The sequence below is a fragment of the Astatotilapia calliptera genome, chromosome 17, assembly GCF_900246225.1.
Source record: "Astatotilapia calliptera chromosome 17, fAstCal1.2, whole genome shotgun sequence".
Taxonomy (NCBI): domain Eukaryota; kingdom Metazoa; phylum Chordata; class Actinopteri; order Cichliformes; family Cichlidae; genus Astatotilapia; species Astatotilapia calliptera.
The window spans coordinates 851,218-873,579 of record NC_039318.1 but is presented as its reverse complement, the minus strand read 5'-3'; the positions used below and the strand labels follow the sequence as shown (position 1 = coordinate 873,579).

At 44.4% G+C, this 22,362-nt stretch overlaps 3 protein-coding genes and 1 non-coding gene across 9 annotated transcripts; all 4 read right to left on the bottom strand.

Annotated features, from left to right (window-relative positions):
* Positions 1-947: 947 nt before the first annotated feature.
* Positions 948-3,609, bottom strand: asb13a.1 (ankyrin repeat and SOCS box containing 13a, tandem duplicate 1). 6 transcript variants are annotated; one of them, XM_026146247.1, is made up of 6 exons: positions 2,734-3,609; positions 2,356-2,543; positions 1,961-2,117; positions 1,749-1,883; positions 1,362-1,553; positions 948-1,247 (listed from the first exon to the last, which is right to left on the bottom strand). In XM_026146247.1, the coding sequence occupies exons 1-6, from the start codon at positions 2,759-2,761 to the stop codon at positions 1,090-1,092; spliced, it is 858 nt and encodes a 285-aa protein (XP_026002032.1). In that variant the 5' UTR covers positions 2,762-3,609; the 3' UTR covers positions 948-1,089. The 6 variants fall into 6 exon arrangements, with proteins under 6 accessions (XP_026002032.1, XP_026002033.1, XP_026002029.1 ...); XM_026146248.1 differs by having other exon boundaries at positions 2,356-2,531; XM_026146244.1 differs by having other exon boundaries at positions 3,052-3,609.
* Positions 3,610-3,686: 77 nt separating this feature from the next.
* gdi2 (GDP dissociation inhibitor 2) lies at positions 3,687-15,561 on the bottom strand. The gene is made up of 10 exons (XM_026146242.1): positions 15,263-15,561; positions 9,308-9,415; positions 8,927-9,026; positions 8,671-8,805; positions 8,377-8,575; positions 8,129-8,260; positions 7,164-7,263; positions 6,455-6,626; positions 5,951-6,150; positions 3,687-4,808 (listed from the first exon to the last, which is right to left on the bottom strand). The coding sequence occupies exons 1-10, from the start codon at positions 15,305-15,307 to the stop codon at positions 4,656-4,658; spliced, it is 1,344 nt and encodes a 447-aa protein (XP_026002027.1). The 5' UTR covers positions 15,308-15,561; the 3' UTR covers positions 3,687-4,655.
* Positions 15,562-17,368: 1,807 nt separating this feature from the next.
* Positions 17,369-22,257, bottom strand: ankrd16 (ankyrin repeat domain 16). The gene is made up of 7 exons (XM_026147298.1): positions 21,777-22,257; positions 20,738-20,958; positions 20,620-20,662; positions 20,181-20,289; positions 19,860-20,021; positions 18,909-18,987; positions 17,369-17,590 (listed from the first exon to the last, which is right to left on the bottom strand). The coding sequence occupies exons 1-7, from the start codon at positions 22,112-22,114 to the stop codon at positions 17,427-17,429; spliced, it is 1,116 nt and encodes a 371-aa protein (XP_026003083.1). The 5' UTR covers positions 22,115-22,257; the 3' UTR covers positions 17,369-17,426.
* trnay-gua (transfer RNA tyrosine (anticodon GUA)) lies at positions 21,561-21,648 on the bottom strand. Its single transcript is given in 2 exon segments — positions 21,561-21,596; positions 21,612-21,648. It is a non-coding gene; the product is annotated as a tRNA-Tyr (tRNA).
* Positions 22,258-22,362: the final 105 nt, after the last annotated feature.

The following is a 22,362-nucleotide window of genomic DNA, read 5'->3' as shown; positions in this document are numbered from 1 at the left end:
TTTCTGCTGCCTGAGGTGTTCACTGAGCATGCAGTTGGTTATAGGCAACTCCTGGGTCACCTGTATGGAGAAAAAAAAAAAAACAAACAAAAACAAACAGAGGAGACAGCAAACAACAAAGAGCAACATAATAATAGAGAAAACAAAGCACCATCACAATAAACTAGCTAGTCATAGATATCAATATTTACTAAATAATAAACGATATTGTGCAGCACGCAAGATAGACAGCGCACAGTGTGCTTTGAGGCAGCAGCCAAGAAAGCTTTAGTCCGCGTCTGTGAATACCCATGTGTGCATACCTGTGTGGATCAGCATGCTTGCATTCCAAAGGTTTCTCCATGTAATGATCTGCTAGGGAGTGTGGGGGGGCCACAGCCCCGTCCTCCAGGGTGTGAAGCGGGTATGGAGGAGATCAAAACTCCAGACATCCAGAGGCCCCCAGAATACAAGAGACCATGGAAGACCAACAGAGGGGCAGCCGCGCCACTGTCCCAGTAAGAGCTGAGGAGAGTCCCAGATGAGGGCTCGCCCAGCAGCCGCGGAATCTTCCTGATGTATCTGTGGATGTTCGCTGTCTCATCCTGGACTGTGGTGCTGACACTCACCAGTCCCCGGGCTCCTTCCTTCTGCTTAGCATACAGCCAGTCAGGGTTCTGACTTGACCCTCCATGCATGGTCAGGAGCTTCCTCGTCTTGAGGTCACTGAATTTATCTCCTCCTTTGGCCAGCTTATTATCCCAGCAGGGTAAAATAACTTGACCTGAGTCACTGATGTGCTCTTGGAGTACTTTTGGTAGTCTGGCCAGTCGCGTAATGTGGAGTAGAGAGAGCTGACAGGCCCCTGGCCATCACAGCTGAGCCGATAAAGGAAATTGCCTTATGTGTTATACATGTGTTGGAAATTGTCAGAGTGCTGAAACAGAGCTTTATATAGATTATACGTGTTCTCATTCAGCAATGAATTGCTTTAATTTGACATACAGTGTTGAACTGACTCCGTACAGAGATTTTCATCCTGGTTACACGTGTTTCATCTGAATGGCAAACATTTTTCAGGGGGCATTTTAAACCTTGTACACTAAATGTTCATGTGTAAGTCTGTAGGGATATGGGACGATCACAGTACTGGAGGTAGCTGTTGATGCGGTGGGATATATTCAGCTGGCTCAGGACCTCCGATGCTCTGGTACCCAGCATCCTCCTCACAGCAATCCTGCAAAGCTGCTGCAGGCTCAAAGGATTACCTGTCAACAACAAATGTTTTAATAAGACGATCAGGCCTCAAAAGCAAAAAAAAGAGCAAGAACGTAAGAACTTGAATGTTTTTGCTGTAAGTCAGACACAACGCAGAACCTTACTTTCATAAAACCTGAGGCAGGTGTACGAGGGAGATGCAGGTGTTGTGTAGTCTATAGGCTTCCTTCCCAGGTTGTCGCTGGCGTACACATTGGCCCCAAACTCCACCAGCAGCTCAATCATTTCCACCATACCGACCCGAGCTGCGTGATGCAACGCCATTTCATGGAACTTCACTGAATTCACATTAGCACCTGCATAATTCACAATCATGTAAAGGTCTTAGTCCAAAGACATGCACAGGTTAAATGCTGTTAGCATGAGTGAACAGCTGTCTGCCTCAGCCCTGTGATCCAGAATGAACCCGCCCCTCACCCTCTGACAGCTTTGATTGGCTGCAGCACTCTCTGTAGGAAATAAAACAACCATACATTGCACCTTTAACACACCTGCAGTTAGCAGCTCCTTGACACAATTCAGATGTTCTTTAGCACATGCTATGTGAAGGGGAGGCCCAAAGTGGACGTCAAATGCCTCCAGCTTGGCACCGCTGGCTATCAGCAGTCTCACAACTTGGGGGTTACCTGAGAGGAATGTGAAGCGTTGTTCATAGGGAGACACGTGACAGCATGGCAGAGTGTTGTTCCTGCTGAAGGTTTACCTTGTATGCAGGCCTCGTGGAGCGGTGAGGCAGTGAGGGCTGTGAGGGACGGGTTCACCTTGGCTCCATAGTCCAGCAGCAGCTTGGCACATTCCAGGCTGCCAGCAGCACAAGCATTACAAAGAGGCGTGCTACCATGGATGGTGCGTACATCCACCTGGAACAAACAGAAGAACATTATCTAGCTATTCTTTAGGTAATCTACAAAATTGTAGGGCCATGTTAAGACCTGAACAACAAAGAGTAGTTATCGTTTGTGAGGCTGTCACAGAGGGAGTGCCTCTTGCTGCCCAGCAGTGGGATTCTGCACCAGAGAGCATCACTTTGTACCCGCTGTGTTAAGGTGCGCGACTCCCAGACTCTACACCGGCTTGTAGAGTGAAGCTGTGCCTCACCTGGGCTCCTGCCTCCAGCAGCAGGCGAGCACAGTTTGGATGAGCCTGGATGCAGGCTTCATGTAGAGGAGTGATGTTATCCACAGTCACCATGTTGACGGACGCTCCGTTTTCTATCAGCTGCTTCAACTGCAAAGTCCTGCCGTGGGATGCTGCTTCGTGCAGAGCAGTGCGGTCTGCCCAGAAGCCTCACACACACACACACACACACGAGCACAACAGCAAAGAGACCGTCCATTAACCAGTTCCATTATGCGTAAACCCAGTAACCACGGCAGCAGTACTGGGTGGAATAAGTCTATTCTGTCAGTATCCATCAGTGTCATGGCAAAGTGTCCATTACTAATATATGAACAAGGGCAATACTTAGACTATTACAGAAATAACGACGTCTTTTTGGCCTCATTCATCATGTTTAGCACATACGTCCATTAGTTCGAGTGTAGTCTTGTAAATGTCGCATTTGCTCCTCATTTACAGAGGAACTCCGAGCATGTCATCTAGCTCTAAGCCGGTTAGCTACCAAATGACTTGGTCTGTGCAGCGGCCGAACTTCCTCTGACGGGACTGTTATTCTCCGCCTACATTTCCCGGTTAAACCCGCTTTTGGCAGCGAACACACGGTGTTATAATCGGACGTCAGCCGTTCCTGTGGATGAGCTGAGGTGTAAACCGTTAACTGCTGACGATGCTTACCGATGTCGCACAGAAACGAGCGGCGGGCTGCCGTCACCTCCATGATTACAGGTTACCACACACGGCGCTCTACAGAGTCGAACGGAAAGCCACCGCGGCATTCTGGGAATTGTAGTAGCGATCTGAAGACGAACCGAGGATTCTGCAGACTCATAAAGCGAACGCGGAAGTGTCGAAATCCATTTCCTAGTTTGGTCACATGGAACTTTTCTTCTTAAAGCGAGTCAGTAATCATAGACTACCTACCTTTAAGGTGTTAAAGGCTCGTTTACAGTGATGCCAGCGAGGTGCGACGACTGCGGTGGGTGATCCGAGGCTACAGGGGTGCTTGGACAGCTTCAGCTTTCCTTCCGTCACCACGTTTGTCCCACAGATGCCTTCATAAGAAAGCAGACTTGCTGTGTGTCCAAGAAGCTCGTGTTTTAGTTTCTTCAGCTTGGCACGAATCATCAGCATGTGTTTGTGCGTTGGATCCATGGAAATGTGTTTTTACCTGATGACCCAGTATTACAAGTCTGAGCTTTCATCCATGATGATGCACTACCAAATGTTGTCAGGGTAAGGATGTGTAGAAGCAGACATTACAAAGCCTGCTGCATACTTGAAACTACTAAAATAAATAAATCTCACACAGCTTTGGATTTTGACAAAGTTTTTCTTTTTTTACTTTGCAGTACAGAAATCATTTGAGCCCCAAGATAATTTTTTTCTTCCTTTTTTAACAACAGTTGTTCAAAACCAGATATCACAAGGCTCCCATCAGTTCAATACTGCTGCAGTACACATTTGGTCCTTCTTAAGCAATTACATGTGTCATCAATCTGCTGTTAATGCTCGGGTCTTTGATTATTTTGGGTAATACAGGAACTAATACATTTTTCTCAGATGCATTATAGTAACTCAAAGTGTTGAAAACCGGTTCAGGAGGTTCATGTTGAGCTACAGTCGTGCCTGTGACTTACTGTATGCTGTCGCACAATCAGGGGATCAAACAAAGAAAGAAGACCTAGCCCATACACCACTAAAGCACTTTTACAAAACCGGACCATATGATGTGGATGCTGAGGTGCTGCCTCGCACGGCGCTCTGCTGTTACCGGCCTGAAAGTGCAGGAACTGCCACATCCTGTGAGGAACACTCAGCTCAACACACCACAACTGAATACAGACACACGATGCCAAGCCACAACTCACAGAACCTGACACGAAAAGAACACCTGCATATACAAAATATCAGCCGAGTATATAGTGTACATCTTTTCCAGATACTATTGATTATGAATCGTTTCATTTGGCATCTTTGGACTACGCATCGTCTTAGCATGATGAATTAGAAAAATGTAGGGTATTAACTGTCTATTAGATATAACCAGTATTTAGTGCAACACCCACCTGAATGATGTGAAGAAGCATAGCGCTCTCCCTGAACCCTATCCAACAAAACTATACCGCCTCTCTCTATGCATCATCAACTTCTTCAGTGGGCAAACTGTGTACTCGAGTAATCAGTCAGCCCACTGGTCTTTACTTTTTTGTGTAAGTTTTCTATTTTTTATAAGATTTCCGTTGTCTTTGATTATCAGAGTGTTGCAGGACTGGCTGCCTCTACGAATCATCGTCACCAAAGGTGTCTTTCTTCTTGCGCTCCATCTCAGCAAAGTCAAACTCTGAGCCTGTCATCCTCTTGTAGATGTCCTTGATGTCATCACAGGTGGTCTCAAAGTGAGTTGTTGCATCGTAGGACCGAGAGATGAAGATCTAGAGGGAAACAAAAGTCCAAGTGTGCCTTAACGTCACAGAGCAAACATCGTGAAATAAGCAAAACAATCATCCATACAAAGTAGAAGCAACAACAGAGCAAAGTCTCCAAGAACTAAAAGAAGTCCAATCAAAGCGCCCGAGATGTTCAACTGTAACTGTTCACCAGGTGGCAGTAAGAGCACGCAGTGCGTTCTTTCATGTCAACTACGCACACTACAAATCATTAGTTACAAAAGTATCCTCCTTTTATTTCTGTGGTCACAGAGGAGCTTTCAATGGCTTTGTAAACCTTTGTGGGCGGAGCTGATCGAGCACGTTGTGTGTGCCTCGTGTAAAAACCCAGCATTAGAGTAAAGAAACTGCAGTGCACACAGATATATGGCAGAACTTTGCAGTCATGTCCAGGACATTTAATAACAATATCTGCCGACTGGTTTTTAGCCTTGTAGGCAGATTTACAAGCTAAAGCTAACGACAGAAGGATAACATGCAGTTGTTGAAGATGTGCACTCTGACAAATCAGCTCAACTGCACAGAGATTAAACCAAGTCTGCCTTTATCATGTGATAAATACGGCCATGTGCTAGTCACACATCTATAAGACACCAACGCTGTGTGCTTCATTAACTGCATCGCTGACTTTAGCCATGTTAAACATGCCATTCAGATCCAAGCTGGAAACTGACAGAAACAGACTTCAGCCCAGTCTGGATCTGACACCATTTTTTTAACACTTCTAGTCAGGTTTAACTGTGACATCAACTCCCACTGTGTTAGCACTGAGATTTAAACATTCACAACACAAAAACATCTCCACAAGTTCAGAGATTGATATACTTGATGGGAAATACAGATGAAGATGAGGGATACGGACACATGCATGAAAAATCCTGGAATGACACGTTTTTCCTCTGTGGGTATTTGGCAATAGTAGCAATACTGGGAAGTGTACGGTCGGAGGTCAAACTGAAGAAAACACCAGCACACAGAAAAATGGTGTGAAAGCACACAAAACACTGGAAAAAGGCAAAAACAAACTCAACAGAAGTGTTTCTGGCAGGGCTAACTTTCTGGTAGGTCACCGTGGCACGGTCAAGAACAAACTGTGTAATAGTATAAACAATATTTCATCTTCATACCTGACTTTCAGTCCCAATGTCAGTGGGTGCATACTGGTCGCTAATGCTGACAAACTTCTGCTCGATGGGCTCCAGTAAGTCCAGGGCTGGCTTGATCTCCTTCTCTGGCTCACCCGTCTCCACTGTGGTGCTAACGATGGCGATGTATTTACCCTGCGCAGCCACATTGTGTGCAAAGGAGATCATACAAACATAGATGTCTGCAAAAGAAAAACTCAAGTTAGTGTCACATTCAATGTTGTCATTTAGTGCCAGTGCTCAACGTTTTGATGTTAGACGTTTGAAACCCTGCATCAGATCTGAGCCTTAAGTAAAACCTGACGTGCATCTCGAGAACGTGACTGCACATCGGGTGGATGCTTGGTGTGGAAGGTTGGGGTGTGGGGATGAAAGGATTTTCACTTACTACGCAAGTTAGGACGTTAAGGTCTGACTATACAAGCACACTATACAGCTGACTGAAAATTTGATCCTAAAGGCCTAAACATGAGGCTGGCTGCTCACCGTGTTTCCTGTTGACCTGATTCTGGGGGATGATGATCTGGCACGAGTTTACGTCGCCAGTGTTGGCTATAGGATGACTCAAGATGCAGATGGCTCTGATCACCTGACCCACTTTGGTGACACGATCCATAATGTAGCTGGGGTCGCAGATCAGCTGCTTGCACCTTGCAATCTGTGATTTGCAAACATGTTCAAAAAGTTAAAGTAGTGAACAACACCAAAGAGCAACTGCAGGGACATTAAGATTATAAAACGCCATTAATCCAGGTGGCCACCAATCACTGTCACTGTGATTCTCCATCAGAGCAAAACATGGTAAATGGTCTGTATTTGTATAGCGCTTTACACATCCACCCATCCACACACTGGTGATGGCAGCTACATTGTACCCACAGCTGGGGCGCACTGACAGAGGCGAGGCTGCCGGACACTGGCGCCACCGGGCCCTCTGACCACCACCAGTAGGCAACGGGTGAAGTGTCTCGCCCAAGGACACAACGACCGAGACTGTCCGAGCCGGGGCTCGAACCGGCAACCTTCCGATTACAAGACGAGCTGCCAGCTGTTGAGCCACGATCGTCCCTGAGACAGTCTTTGCAGATGCTGGTTCTAATACAGCGCTTTTCTACTCTTAAGGATAGGGGAACATAATAAAAGGAGGAACCAGTCTGGCTGTGCCTTCAGCACTACTGGGACCGGCGTTACTCACCTCCCCCTCCGACTTGACTCCCACCACCTTCCCATTCTCCATCACAATCTCTTCTATTGGCTTGTTCAGCATGTACGTCCCACCGTAGATGGCGCTAAGCCTGGAAATTGAGTCACAATTCAAGAGTCAAAACCACACCCAACCTCAATGTAACAAAGTCCAGTTAAAGAAAACGTCCTCAAACAAAAAGTCCAACATATCAAGTTCCATGTGGATTATTAGTCATCGCAGTATATTCTGAAGCAGCCTGACAGTCGTGCACTCAAACAAAGTATTGAAAAATATAAAAAGTTGTCTTCAAATAAAAATGCTTACTTAAAAAATAAAATAACAATGAAAATGTGTAGTTTGAGTTTCCTCCTTAACTCAAGCTCACATGTAAACCAGCATCTCAGCTTTAACTCTACTGTGGTCTCCTCACAGAGTTTGGTTTGCACACGTGCTCTGAATGAAGGATTTGACTGAGTGTCGTCACATTGGATGAGTTACAAATGGTAAATGGCCTGTATTTGTAAAGCGCTTTACTAGTCCCTAAGGACCTCAAAGCACTTTACACATTCACACACTGGAAGTCTGTGACCGGGCTGTGTGCATACAATAACTGCTGCAAAGAGAAAGGCTGCGTATATTACAATATATCAAAGTTAGAGTAAAAACAAGTGCTCCGTTTAAATCTAGGACTGGTGAACTAGGATCTAATCTGCCAAACTGCCAGATTGAAAACGTGGTGCCACCTGCTGTGCCAACCCCCCTGTGAATAAGGGAGCAACCTATACTGTAGCTTATTAAACTTTCAGAACTCACTGCAGGAAGGTAAATGAAACCAAAACCTACAAACAGTGTGACAACTTAGGGTAGATATCAGACTACGAAGCAGAATATCCAACCCTAAACCACAGTTAACATCTTTTTGGTACAAACAAAATATTCATCACACGTGTCTAACAATGGAAAGTGTCCCCTACCTGGCAAAGCCTTGTGGCAGTTCTCCCAGGCCGTACAGTGGGTACAGATATGGGCTCTTGCCATATCGGGCCAGAGACTCACTGTAAAGCTTTATCCTGTTGATTGCTTCCATGCAGGGTTGATCCAGGTAACTAAGGGCAGAACAATTAGAACAATCTAAATGCTACAAGCTGCAGCGTTTCACAGCAGAGGCCATCATAATCATGCCCAATTACAGACACTGTTAAGACAAAAGAAGGCTACTAACTCATCTGTACGGTAGAGAGCAAGGGAGTGACCGGTGAAGTCCATGACTTCCTGGCCCAGGTCAAACTTCTTGTATATTTCCCTCATCGTCGTCTTCTTTGGGTCGACACCCTCCATAGTCTTGGGGTCATTCTCATCAAAGTTGGCAACAAAGACCAGGAACTTTCTGAAGCGCCGCTTCTCAAACAGCCCCATCAGACCTTTGAGTGAGAACGAGTTTAGAAAAGGAGGAAATCCATAACGAGAGCAACAAAACAACCTTCCACTAAACCGTTCAGTATTTAACTAGACTCACTGGATGCCAGGGCCTCAGTCTCCGTAGAGGGAACTTTATGGATTTTGGGCTTCTTGTACACAAAACTGCCTTCAACCACTTTGAAATCCAGGTAGCGAGTCACCTGTGTGATCAGCAGCATGCGGACCAGCTGACCTGCAACAAAGGGATACTTTCATTCATGGAAACGTTCATCGTTATCACATCTAAGGATCCTTTTAATCGTTGCCCAGTTATTATATCGTTTCTTGTCTACCAAAGATCAGGGAAACTATACCATTGGCCATGAGGAATTTAGGGACAAGGTCCACGTTCCAATCCCGGCCTTTTCCCATTGAGTCAGGAGGGCTTCCGGGAAGGTTGAAGCGCTTGTAGAGCTGTAGTGAGACACATAACATCTGACCCACAGGCAACAGCTTCCACTTTCACAGCGGCATCTTAATTTCCTACTCTCACAAAATGAAATATGCTAATTCTATCATCACCACCTCTGCTGGATAGAAGAGGAACGTGTGGCGTTTCAGAACAAAATGGATCCATGTTAAAAGAAGCCATTACCGGCCTTAAAATACAAACGTTCATCCTAACTCCACATCACTGTGGTGAAACAACCAACTCAATACAAAAGAGAAATCAGAGATGTGGGAGGTCAACTTACGTCTTCAAGAGGTGTGATGGAGGCGCTATCACCTCCGTAGTAGGAGTTGCGATCCATGTGCAGAACCTTTTTCCCATTCACTGACATAATGCCTGATAAAATACATTCCTGTTGGGAGAGGAAGTACAGAAGTTAGACTCAAATCAACCACAGAGTTCTTCAGAGTGCTTTCCTCACACACGAGTTACAGGATATAATAATGACAAAAACACTAATAATAAAAATGATTTACTCAACAGGAATAGCTGTATTTACCAGGGCAGCTCAACTGCATGCAGCTGCAGTGAAACATTACTTCATTGGTGGTTCAGAACTCGATTACTGCAGTCCAGCACGTGCTGTTATGTTTATACACATGCAGAAACACTAAGATCTATACAGTTACACCAACAAATCTCAGTTTTTTAAAAATGCAGCCAATTCAGGAAATGAAATTTTGTCAGACAACAACAGATTTACGCCTTCATCCTGACCGTAACACATACCATGCAAGTGTAACCTCCCTGATTCTGCAGCTAACCTTCTGCATGTCAGTTTTGCCTCCCATCACTTCCTGTCGGTCTCGATACTTTTAGCAACAGTCTGTAATGTGTGAAGTGACTCAGTAGGTCAGGTCGTCTACCATCACACTCGTAGGGTTAAACTGCAGCTTTTTTTATTTTAAACAAAACAAAAGCAGTGTTTCTGTTACGGTAATTCACTACGCGATTCGGCCATTTGTACTTTACAATGTCCCACGTGTTACTGTTTCCATGACTTTCAATTTGCCACAAGACCAACTTTGACCGAACATGTCTGACATGTTTGTGCAGAGCTGAGAGGATGAGTGCTGCTTCCACTGGGCTTCAGAGGGTTGGACATGATAAGAATTGCCACAGTGGAATTCCCACCCAAACTCAATAAGATTAGAGCTGAGGGCTTGTAGAAGTTAGCCACCAGTGTGAGCATCATGTGACTGTGGATTTTACTCTAAAACAAGTTGTTCTACTGAATGAAAGGTTAGGCTCAGGAGAATGTTTCTTACATACCAACCAAACTAAGGCAGCACTGACTGATGCCACCTAACGCTTACTGTCAACTTGTACAGCACCTGTGCCAGTACACACCATACTACAGCTTACTGGTAAACCACCTTTCCCATGAAAATATCCATTGCACAAAAACTAGCTGTTAAAAAAAAAACAAAAAACAAAAAAAAACAGTTAAAAATACAAATAAACTGAAATAATACAAAAACTACAATCTAAGAAAAAAAATGGAAACAATGTTGCGCTTTAATTTAAAAAAGATACAAAAACTGGATAAACAAAATGAAAATTTAAAACATGCAAAACTATAAACGCCCTGCTACCAACTCATTCACTCATCTCGGCATCATTTCTGCAACACTGTGCACGTTTGTCCAAAGAAAGTTTCATTTGCTCCAGTGAAACTGGATCGTGACGACTGCTCAAAGCCTCGTGCAGACACACCAAATAAATAAAATTAAATATGTGGGCCAGAGTTGCTGTAATGTGGCACAGCCACTCCTCTGAGGAGACGTGACTGAAGCCAACCTGCTGCTGCCTATAAAAACTGCGACTTTGAGAGAGGCCCGGAGGACTGTCAGCGGCAGGATTCATGCTGACAGAGGGGAAATCGTGCCAGTTCACTGTACTGTCAGGCAAAACATTACACCACCACAAGCAGTGACAGAGTCCCAGTTCAATATTTAACACACGAAGAAGGGAAGGGGTAGTCGGGGGCAACAAAGACTCCATCTGGACGGCTTTCTCAAACATCATAGTCACATGTCTTAAATATAACCTGACTTTTAATTTACTAATAATGTAAAGAAGTTAACTGAAGACCTACAAATGTACAAAGTTGGTGTCAGTTGTGGATATACGACTGATTTTCTTCATGTCATGTGACCATTAACGAGCCTGCCAGCTGGATAAAACAAGACATCAGTTTGAAGATCTGTTTCAGGCATTTTTCATCAGAATTTAATCTGATCACCTACAAATGCAGATTAAGACAAAGATAAAGCTTTACTCTATAGTAATAAACTGCACTGTGCGGTTGACTCCAGCACCGCCACGGGCAGATTAAAGGTCTACATGCAAACATGTGATGGGCTTATAAAATGAGAATGGAAAGTGCCACATCCACAGGATCTCTCCTTTATGACAGCATTTTACAGCAGCACATGCGGAGTGTAACGCATCTTTACAATCTCTATGCTTTTTGTATAACTTCATCATTTCATCAGTAAATTCTCAAACACACCACTGACACCTACAACCTAACAAAACACTGGCCTGTTAGAGGACGTGTAAGGTCAGCAGTTTGTGACCCTCAGCTTTTCAACCACAACCCACGTTATACTTCACCTTTGGTTTTTACAGCAGACTTTTAGCAGAGCCTTGAATCTGGATTATATTTAAGGCTTTTCTTTTACCCATCAAGTCATCTCTGCTTTAAGTTTGTTTAGCCACAAACTAACCGGTGCCTTTCAGTAAGTCCCTTTGTTGCTTCCTTTTTGGTTGAGTCAGTTTCCTGGTTTTGTATTCAGTAATTTTGTCTCGTCTACAGCGGTGTACTCCTCGCAGAAGAGAATCCCTCCTCTTTTCCTAGCCTGAATTTCATCTTCTTCTTGAGGGTCTTAGCCCGAACATTTCAGCCCGAGTATCTTGTATCAGTTCCATAACTTCTGTATTACTTGACTCATTAAGATTATCAGCAGTGCTTCAAATTCTCTTATTTTTACTTCTAAGCTACTTTTCATAAGTGGAGTCTTGTGTTCCATCATGCCTCTGCACTACAGTTACCTGTAGTCATTATTGTGACTGAGTACTTTTACTGCACTTTAACTATCAATCTTTTAAAGTAAAGCACTTCTGCAAACACTGCAGATCCCTCCTACACATCAACTCAGTTATTTAAAATGGAGAAATGGTTTACCTGACAATGGGAATAAAAACATTTTGCTGACCTCAAATTACAGAAACAAAAGTCTAGATAGTGACTATAAAAACGACTAAGAGCAGTCACAGGTGTCACAGCTGGTTTATTTAGCGTGTTCTTTGGTGTGTGGCGAGACGCTGACATGCCTCAGGTTTGAAACGGTCTTCATTTTGCAGCAGATGACTTTTAAGCTGGTGGAATAATTTCGTAGTACTGCTACCTTTAGCAGCAATAGTTTTACGGCATTAATGCAAATGACCGCACTGTGTTCTGCATCCTCCTCACGAAATCCAAACGCAGCGAGTCTCATTCCCTCGCTCGTCTGAAGCTCCCGCCATATTTTTCCCTATCTGGTGGTATATAAACACAGAGTGCAGTGGGCCACGGGGGGGTTAATATTGCCATGCCAATTTATACTTGACAGTTACATCGAGTATACTCGATATATCGCCCAGCCCTAGTTTTAACTGTTGCTTTTCTCCTCTGGGCTCTGCACTGGTCACGTAACTGAAAAGAATGAATAGTGTCATTGAGTTTGTAACAGACTTCCTCGTATGGTATGAGGTTACTGTGCAGTTAATGGGATTTCCCATCTCTTCTTCAGCTCCCACCTAAAATGTTTCTACACCTGAGATGTGAAGAGCATCTTTGCCCTTCACTTGTATTCGTTCTTCTTCAGTTATTCACTCATTGGGACGAAAAAGAAATAAAAACACACGCACAGATTTTAGCCTCAGGTAACACATGGTTTACTTTGTGAGGGGGAGATGCCTGAGCCCCACCCACTGAGCCAGAGAGCAGCCAGGGACAGCTCGAGTGAATCGAAGGCAAAACATGCCTAACTTTGTATGCCCATCTGTTCAAATCTGCATATTCACTGTAAACTAATTACTGTTCTTGGTTGTCATTGTTCTACTATGTGTTTTACTCCATTGTTAAGTGTCTTTGGGTGCTTTTAAATAACATTTATTATTATTATCATTATTATGCCTCAGTCTTTTCAACAAAACGCCTTTTAGTCACCCGTAGTCTAGATTCTCCATCCTTTATCACCATCTCAGATGACAACACACTTATGTTTAAACTATCAGGACTGCTGGTTTGATGAAGGGTTTTAATGTCAAACTATAAACTGTAAGAAAACCCACAAATTGGTGAGCATCAATTCATCCATTGATAGAAACACTGTCACTGGCTTAATTGGGCCAATCAACTTGTAGAGCTGTCACAACAATCTCTTTATACTTCTCAATAACTAAATGCTTTCCTACTCACATCTCCTGGCTGGAGTCTAAAAGCTGCTTACTCCAACTACCAGCATCATAATGAGGACCGGGCCACACTTAGAGCTTGGCATCTTGTGCCAAGCCCCTCCTCTAATGTGTCGTCAGTAGTGGACAGATGGGGAACCCCGTCCCCCTGCATAATAAACCTCCCAAAATCCAAGAAGGCCTGCCTAACAATTTCCATTTAAGACCTAGAGCACAGAGTACACTTCACAGTGACAGCTGTTACCGTGCACTTACAAACGTTTTAAGACTAATTGTTGCCATGTACAACACAGCTATCCCTTTCTAATTAAGCATCTGCCCCAGAGACAGGAAACAAAGTCAGATGAAGTTTCCTGGTGGCAGGGCTTGCACAGATTCCTGCATAACCTGCTCAGTTAGTAAACATAGCAACGCCTTTGTCTGTGTTGTAGCAGAAAAGGAGAAGGTGGCGTGGCAGAATACAGAAGTGAAGTCATTTATTTGCAGACTCAACTACTTCCGTGTGAAACTACACTATGCCACCTCAGTCTTCAAGTCTGCTGTGGTTCTGAGTGGTTGGCCACCAGCTCTAACTAAACTGGCTTCTGGCAGTGTACTTTCAGTTCCTCAGCCTTGTTGGAACCACACCCAGTATTAGTCCTCAAAGTTAACCCGCTGTGCTGAAGTCCTGGGCTGAAGCAACTCAAAAACACGTCACTGTACAGCGACTCAACAAGGTGGTGACGACAATGGTACAAGCAGCAAGTTGGCTTGTGATTAAGCCCCAAACTAACCACTGGTTTTCCGGCATGTTTAAACAACAAAGTCAGGAAGTCTGTCCGAGGGAATCGTTTTATTTAAAAGTACGAGCAGCAAAGAGAGTCCGCAGAAACAAAGCCTACACATCCCCAATCCCACACACGCCACTCGGTACGTTAGTTTTTGGTGGGCGGCGGGTGTAAAAGTGAACTGAAAGTCGGACAGGATATGTAACTTCAACCTGCTGGTGAAGTTTGCGACTGCAGTTACATTAACGTGTCCCAATGCGCCTCTATGCCAAATAGCTTCTCGTTTTATTAAACCCGAGAACCTGCTGAGATTTATTCGTAGTGCTGTTCAGTTTGTAGTAGTTTAGTTGCACTGCCGCACAGAACAGCGCTGAAAGGACACTTCAACGAGCTCAACATAGCTGCACTGCCGTAGAACTGCTTGCAGCAGGCGAGCGGCGGTGGGAACCGTTTCGACCCCAAGAATACATTCGATGACACCGCTACAACAGGACTGTGCTCCGTCGTTAGCAGGCTAATAAAATAGCTTAATGTAGGTCAGCTAACGTTAACAGACTACTCATCCGTAGGCTAATCTTATCTTGACTGAGAAAAGCTGCCTTAATTGGCGCTCAGTTTCTGCATATCCACACAATGAACTGCGCTAATTAAACTCAAGCGGTACTACAATACCTATTAAGGATACAAAACAGTTTGAGCGTTTCAACTTATATCGAGCGAGTTAACAGTTGCTATCGTTAATCTTTCTCAGACACTGAAAGCAGCTGCTGATAGCACAGAGCTAGTAGTTGGGGTTAGCGCCTTCATTTAGTTTCCATTGCTTAACACGTAAACGCTCACGCTCGGTTAGCGGCTAAGCTAGCTACTTAGCATTAACCCTGCTGATTAGGCCCCGTCTTCTCCAGCGTTAACCGCGATGTTAACAGGTTGCAAATCACGCCCACGCGTTGTATGTTTTTCTCTCTCACCGTAAGCCCGGTGCCCAGAACGATAACGTCGTATTCTTCATCCATTTTTTCCAAAAGTCTTTGCTCTTCCGCTCCGGAATATGAGGAAAGAAGAAAATGGAGATCTGCGGGGCTACAAGTGAGAAGGGGCTGCGGCTCAGCGTCAGGCGCCTTCGGGGCGGGGCTTCTCAGCCTGTCAGTCACTGCAGGAAGAGGCGTGAAGAAGCGTCGTACCGGGTACCTGTGTGGGCCAATGGTGTGGACGCACTGCTTCACAAAGCACAGTGTTGCACCTGTGCGTTACAGCCGGCAGGGATCAGGTAGGGTGACCAGAACCCGACAAAGTAGATATGGGCCAAACACTGTGTTGATGTGGGAAACCTTACCAGTGCCGGAAGGTAGTGTGACATATCCACAGCTAAATAACAATCTCATAAACTGTTTTAACGCAATACGGCCAAATATATTTAAATGTGACTCACTCATTAAGCATAAGTAAGTAAAACTTTATTTATATAGCACCTTTCAAGATAAAAATCACAAAGTGCTTCACAGAAGCTAAAACCTAAAACTAAAAATCAACTAAAAGCAAGTTTAAAAAGATGGGTTTCTAGCTGTTTTTTAAAAGCGACCACTGAGTCCACAGATCTCAGGCTCAAAGGGAGAGAGTTCCACAATCTGGGGGCCACAGTTCTAAAAGCTTTGTCGCCTTTTGTTTTCAGCCTCGTGTGTTGGACAGCAAGCAAGCCCTGGTCACATGACCTCAGGGACCTGCTGGGAATGTATGGATGTAAAAGTTCACTTATATATGTTGGTGCTTGTCCATGCAGAGCCCTGAAAGTCAAGGTCAAAACCTTAAACCCCATGCAGCAGACTGTGACAGCACTGAGCAGCTCCTTCAGTGGGAGACTGCGGCACCCACGGTGTGGGATGGAGAGATTTCGCAGGTCTTTCCTCCCCACTGCTGTCAGACTCCACAATAAAGACTTTAACTGATCAAGCACACACATCCATACATATGCAATAATACTAAGTGCAATAATCCTTTCTGTCATCGTTGTATTTTTACTCAGTTGTATATAGTATTTGTATTTGTATTCTATTTTTATCTTATTGTATATAGTATTTTATTTTATTCTATTCTGTACAGTTGTGTACTGTATTTATTCTTATTGTATTCTAATTTTTGCCTCATAACTTTTGCACTGTCCACTTCCTGCTGTGACAAAACAAATTTCCCACGTGTGGGACTAATAAAGGTTATCTTATCTTATCTTATCTTAAAGTGGATTCTGAATTTAACGGGGAGCCAGTGCAGCTGAATCAGCAGGGGTGTGACATGGGAAAACTTGGAGGACTTGGTCAGAAGCTTAAAGTACAATAAGGATAACATATGTATTTCTGGTCCACTGAGTTAGGCTTTATTATAGTCCCATTTTCCATGTTTCTACACCAGTAGTTAATAGTAGCTGTAATTTGAGCCGGTGTTTTGTCTTGTAATCATAGGGTTCTAGCAGGAGTGCATCCATTGGTTTTATGCCTTACTTGTCAATTATAGCAATTGATTGCCAATTATTACAGACATTTGACACACGTACTGTGTCATTTCATTCGCTTGTGTGAAGCTGAACAAAAAAACTACAGCAAACAAACGCTGTGGCTTCATTTTCTTTGTGATAGTTTCCATCACAGTCTCAAAAATGTACAGAAACTTTTAGTGAATTGGAACTTTGCCTATTGAGCATAGCGTGGGCAATATGCTCAACTGCTGCAACAACATATATGCATGACACACCTGTTGGCAAACAGAAAAGTCCCAAGTCCTACATCGGTGTGTGGGCTGCTTTGAGCTCATATAGATAGTCACCAAGACCAACATATTTTTAAGTAGAAACAACAGGCAGCCAAGCAGATTGTCAAACAGTATCAAATGTAGTGGCCGACAATGAAAGCTGCATTTTTGTGTTGTGTCGCCACGAACTGTCCTGGCAGGATGCAGAGTTTATCAGGTAAAGTGAGATTACTGTTAGCATGATCATGTCTAAACCTGCGTCTTTTAGCAAACACAAGGGTGACAGTTTTTATTGTAATCCACACAATCTGTGCAAAATAACTTGAATCACACTATTAGGCTTCAGCTTTTCTTTATTTCAATAAATTAAGAACTCAATGTTTCAAGGATTGATTAGGGTCTGTGTGCCAGGTCACGTTCAAACACTTGCACTACGTGGGGTTTCCTGGCCAGCTGCCTGGCGGTTGTGCCGGACGCATCCTCAGAATCTTTGAGGCCGAGCTGCAGGAGCGTCCTGGCTGCGTCTGCGTGCTGCCCAATGCACGCCATGTGAAGAGCTGGGAGAAGAGAAACAGCAGTAAAAAACTGCTTCCTGTAACAACTGAGTTTTGGTGGTGACATTATCACCATATGACAATGAAAAGACAAACTAACTCTGTTCCTGTTTCCAAATCTGTTTCATTCACTGTGCCGACATATTTCCTGTAAATGAGTTTTATGAGAGCCAACAGACGACTCTCCCATTTCAGAAGCTTGGTGCTGTTTCTGTAACGCTGAAGATGTTACAGGTCACTATGGAGCACTGCGCTGATGAGTCTCTGCAGGTTCATTTTTCAGACTGAATGAATGCAAACGAGGGACGTGCACAGGTGTATGCAAAACACAGGAACAGATCTTTCTTTGTTTGATGTTAGTGACAAAAAGAGAAGTAAAGCCGTCACAGACGTTCACCCAATATTAACTGTGCAGCTTTCACGTTATTTCAAAGAGTCCAACCAAAGCTTAATGAAGCCTGTAAACTAAAAATGGTGGATTTTTTATGTTGGTTCACTTGCTGCAGCGGTGCATGGCGTGGAAAATGATGCTGCATCCCTATAACCTGCTCCAGTGCAAGATGTGTATGAGATAAGAAATCAGTAGGTACGAGATTACCGCCTACTGACCAATCAGTTCTCTGGAATATAGCACCATCATTCCTGGAACAGAACTCCGTGCACGGACAGTAGGAAGGTCTAAGGCTTCTTAAAGTCTTCCCTGATGAGCATCGATAAGAATCGTGGAATAAAATTACTCAGAAAAACAAAGCATTAATCTAAACATTCATTTCTGTCTGAATGACAGAGCTGCGACTCTGAGCCTTTATTCCTCACGACATCAAACAGGCAAAACCTTATTAATAAAGTGGAGCGACATGTCAAAGCTCACACACTCACACTGCTGCTTTCAGCTTGTATTGTGTTTAAACTGCTCATATGTTTCTATTATTTTCATTTGAAAGCAGCTGCCTGTGGACCTGTCTCTGTTTGCCATATGCTGCAAACATCGCCTCCTCCATGAAAACTTCACTCATCACCAGACTGACAAACGCAGTGTTCACGTAACCAGCTGACGTCCATCACTGTGTACCAAGTATCCTGACTGTTAGTGTGCGTGAAGCCAGAAAAGGTCACGTGTTATTTCCCCTCGTCACATGATCCGTATTATGTTTTCAACTGGCTGAACAAAAGCAGTATTTCAGCTGCAGAACACACGGCACACTGGACACTTCATGGATGGCATTGTTTGTTAGATAATCACAGATAATAATTATCTCTGATTAAGCTGCATGGTCAGAGAAAATAACTTTACATAAAGGCACTGAGAAGGTCATCCTACCAGTCCTCCCCTTCTTGTCCCGGGCATGAGGATCCGCTCCCAGCTCCACCAGTGTGTTTATAGTGGACGTGTGGCCCTCCTGAAAGAGATGCATGTCAGTGCGACTCGGAGAAGGATCTGTAGCCCGTGCTTTGCCTCGAGGCTTTTGTTCTCGTTATGTTCGGTATGTGAGTCTTGTATCAGCAGTCTGAGAAAACTGTTCATTCACTCTTCATGGCTACAATCACAGACGACATAAAACAGCCTCCAGTAATTCTTGTAATGAAGTTTAGCCAGCTCATCTGGACTGCATCAGTGAAACTACGCCATAAAGGGGTCAAACTACAGGAAAAGTGCTGTTAGTTCATTGTGAAGACTGTCCTGTAATTATAAAATATGACATTTTTGTCAGTTCACTTTTGTAAAAGTTTGAACTGACTGCAGTAACGTTTTTCCACAGTTTTCCCACACAGTGGAAAAACGTTATTTAATTCGTACAGCGTGACCGTCAGGCGTGGGGATGGGTCTTTATCAAAAGCTGGAAAACGAATGAAAATACAGTAAAAATAGATGCACTTCTGCACTTTTCCCAAAGCTGTGCAGGGGGCCGGATTAGAGTGTTTGCCGGGCCGATTCCAGCTCTCGGGCCACATGTTTGACACAAAGGTTTGGAAAGATAAATGTAATATTCCTGAAGGATGAAACTATTCCTCCTTCAAACCAGCAACCCGTGAATTTCAGCGTCACGCCTCGACATCCTCCGCTCCACCAGCTGAGCCATGACGAGGCTCTGCTGTTAGTAAATATTAACCACTCCACACAACAACACAGCAAAATACCTGAAACTTCTCAAGTCATCCCATCTTGGTCCCTTTCCTTACATTCCTACGCTTATTTATTTATCTTTCCCAACCATTCCGAAGCTTCCCACCAGACTGCTGAAGGAGACCAGAGGGAAATCCCTGCTCTGACCTTGGCAGCGTAATGCAGGGCGGTGAGCTGGATGCTGGTCGCCCTCTGGTTCACCTCGACATTCAAGTCCTTCACCAGAAACCGCAGAGCCTCATCCTGGCCTGTGACGGCTACCTGGTGCACTGGCTGAGCCCCGAGTATGTCAGCAGCTGCTGCAGATGCCTGTGGCGCACACACACACACACACACACACACACACACACACACACACACACACACACACACACACACACACACACACACACACACAGGTCAGGTGGAGACACTACATATAACTACGTCAGTGCAGAAACATTACTGCAGGGGACTGCTTTCCTCCACCTGGTGCTCGTCTAAAAGAAGCCTGGCCACAGAGATGTGTCCATTCCTGATGGCGTCCATGAAAGGCGTGACTCCACAGCTGTCAGTGCTGTCAGGCATGTAGCCACATCTGGAAAAACACCAGTAAATGTAAGGATCAGTCAGACAAAGTTATCCGTGAGCTGCGAATCAGCATCAAGCAGGTGGAGCTACATTTGTGCCAAAAGAAGTCGCAGAAATTTAAGAGTGCAGAAATTTTCAGTGTCATAAAAAACAACTTAAATTTTATAACATCTATCTAACCTTTGACTTCTGCGTCACATTTAAATACATTTTTATACTGTGAATGGGCTATATATGTAAGAACTGCTGACAACTAAAGTCAGACAGCATCCAGAGTTGACTGGATTTGGCGTTAAATATGCAGCAGAATTAGTCTCCATGTAAAATTTCAACATACCTGTCCAGCAAGACCTTAACCACCTCCTCACATCCATGCATTGCTGGATGAACAGAGAAAGTGTAAGTTATATGATTTCCCCTCACGTCACATCTCCACATACTGTAAGTACAGACACCTGCGGTGTGTAGTGGCGTCCTGCGTGTCCTGCTCTCCGTCCTCCAGACGTCTGGTGCAACAAGGAGCAGGTGCTGTATGACCACAGGGTCTCCCTCTCTGCAGGCGATGTGGAAGGAGTTCCAGCCGTCCTTGTTTCTCAGTGCGGGGTCGGCACCGTGGCAAAGCAGCTCCTGGATCACGTCCAGGTTCCTCCGAGTGCACGCCATCATCAGCGGAGTCCTGAGAGCAGAGACACAAATCTCCTCTGACAAACAAACTTACTGCAATTGGTGGATATATTCGTACACTCTATGTAGAAGATCTGTCCCGTACTTACTGATAGAGCCACTAGGGGGCGTGGATAACCAGGCGAAATATGGAGTGAAGTTGGAAAGATAATGTGCTGCTGCTGTCCTACTGACCTGTTTTTATTTGTTTCCTGCGCTACAATCATGGAACATATTATACAACGTGTAATATCTTCACATTTTAAGAGTAGCTTATGAAAAAAATAATATTACAATTTCTTTCATGTTAATTTTAAACGACCGTACTGAATACACCCCAAACGGAGCACACAGATACAGTCTGAGCACTGTAGAACAGTCAGTGTTTAACAGGGCTGGACTGTAAAGCCTGAATTTGAAATAATGTACATTTAATTGTAATAACGTATTGTATTGTCAGCTATTTTTACCAATAAGCCCCTTCGATTTCCAACTAGAAACACAAATTTATTGAAGTATATTAAAGAAAAGTAAAGCCGCTCCTTCAGGTATATTTAGCTAATATTACGCCATTTGTTTATAGTTGTACTGTTCTGTCGAGTTAAAAAAGGTAACTCCTTCGAGCCGGATTCGAACCAGCGACCTAAGGATGTCAGCATTCAGCCTCTACAGTCCTCCGCTCTACCAACTGAGCTATCGAAGGGCGGTAACCCCTCCCACAGCGAAGCCAGCTTTAAAGTGAACCCGGGAACGATGGCGCTTACTTCTTCCTCCTTCCTTTTGGAGTAGGGTTACAGTAATGTAGTAACACGTTAACAGGTTCTTTCTCACCAGTCAGCCTTCTTCAGACTGTCCACTTTGGCGCCTTCTTGGAGCAGGTAGCTAACACAGTCCTTGTGGCTCATGGAGGCTGCTTCGTGTAGCGGCCTCTTATAGTCGTTGTTGTACACCTCTACATCCAAGCCAACCCTCTTTATCAGGTACTTTACAATGTCCAGGTGTCCATGCCTTGCGGCGTAGTGCAGCAAGGTGTCTCCCGACTTGCCGAAGTGTTTGCCACTGACAGTTTGCGCCGCAGTCGAGCCGCCTAATGTTATGTGTTTCTCCAGCGCGGCCAACTGTCCGTCCTGAGTGAGCTTCACTAGCAGCTTCGAAGTGTTTTCATCCATGCTGGGTGGAAGTTAAATGCTGGAGCAGAAACTGGCCTACGGGCCAAAATAAGAACAGTTACTCTGAAGTGTTGAAGAACACACGCTGGCCTGTTTACCAGCGCGATTCCTGGTTGAGCTGCTTAAAATCACGTGGCCAACCATGACCTAACCCTGTACCTCTGAAACCAACATAAAGCACGCAAGTGTTTGGTTTTTTACGTACTTATAGCTTGATCAAAATTCTAAATATTATTATGAGCACTAAT

What these genes read in the sequence shown, in the direction of transcription:
- asb13a.1 (XM_026146244.1), bottom strand. Translation starts at nt 3,094, where the DNA reads ATGGAGGTGACGGCAGCCCGCCGCTCGTTTCTGTGCGACATCG. An exon ending in TGCTGGAGGCAGGAGCCCAG is followed by an intron (nt 2,118 to 2,355) that starts GTGAGGCACAGC and finishes TGTTTGTTCCAG; the next exon opens with GTGGATGTACGCACCATCCA. An exon ending in CTGCCTCAGGTTTTATGAAA is followed by an intron (nt 1,248 to 1,361) that starts GTAAGGTTCTGC and finishes TGTTGTTGACAG; the next exon opens with GTAATCCTTTGAGCCTGCAG.
- gdi2 (XM_026146242.1), bottom strand. Translation starts at nt 15,307, where the DNA reads ATGGATGAAGAATACGACGTTATCGTTCTGGGCACCGGGCTTACG. An exon ending in TAAATTCCTCATGGCCAATG is followed by an intron (nt 8,806 to 8,926) that starts GTATAGTTTCCC and finishes CCTTTGTTGCAG; the next exon opens with GTCAGCTGGTCCGCATGCTG. An exon ending in TCAGGTCAACAGGAAACACG is followed by an intron (nt 6,151 to 6,454) that starts GTGAGCAGCCAG and finishes TTTCTTTTGCAG; the next exon opens with ACATCTATGTTTGTATGATC.
- ankrd16 (XM_026147298.1), bottom strand. Translation starts at nt 22,114, where the DNA reads ATGGATGAAAACACTTCGAAGCTGCTAGTGAAGCTCACTCAGGACGGA. An exon ending in AGTCTGAAGAAGGCTGACTG is followed by an intron (nt 20,959 to 21,776) that starts GTGAGAAAGAAC and finishes CTCTGCTCTCAG; the next exon opens with GACTCCGCTGATGATGGCGT. An exon ending in GACGCCACTACACACCGCAG is followed by an intron (nt 20,663 to 20,737) that starts GTGTCTGTACTT and finishes CTGTTCATCCAG; the next exon opens with CAATGCATGGATGTGAGGAG.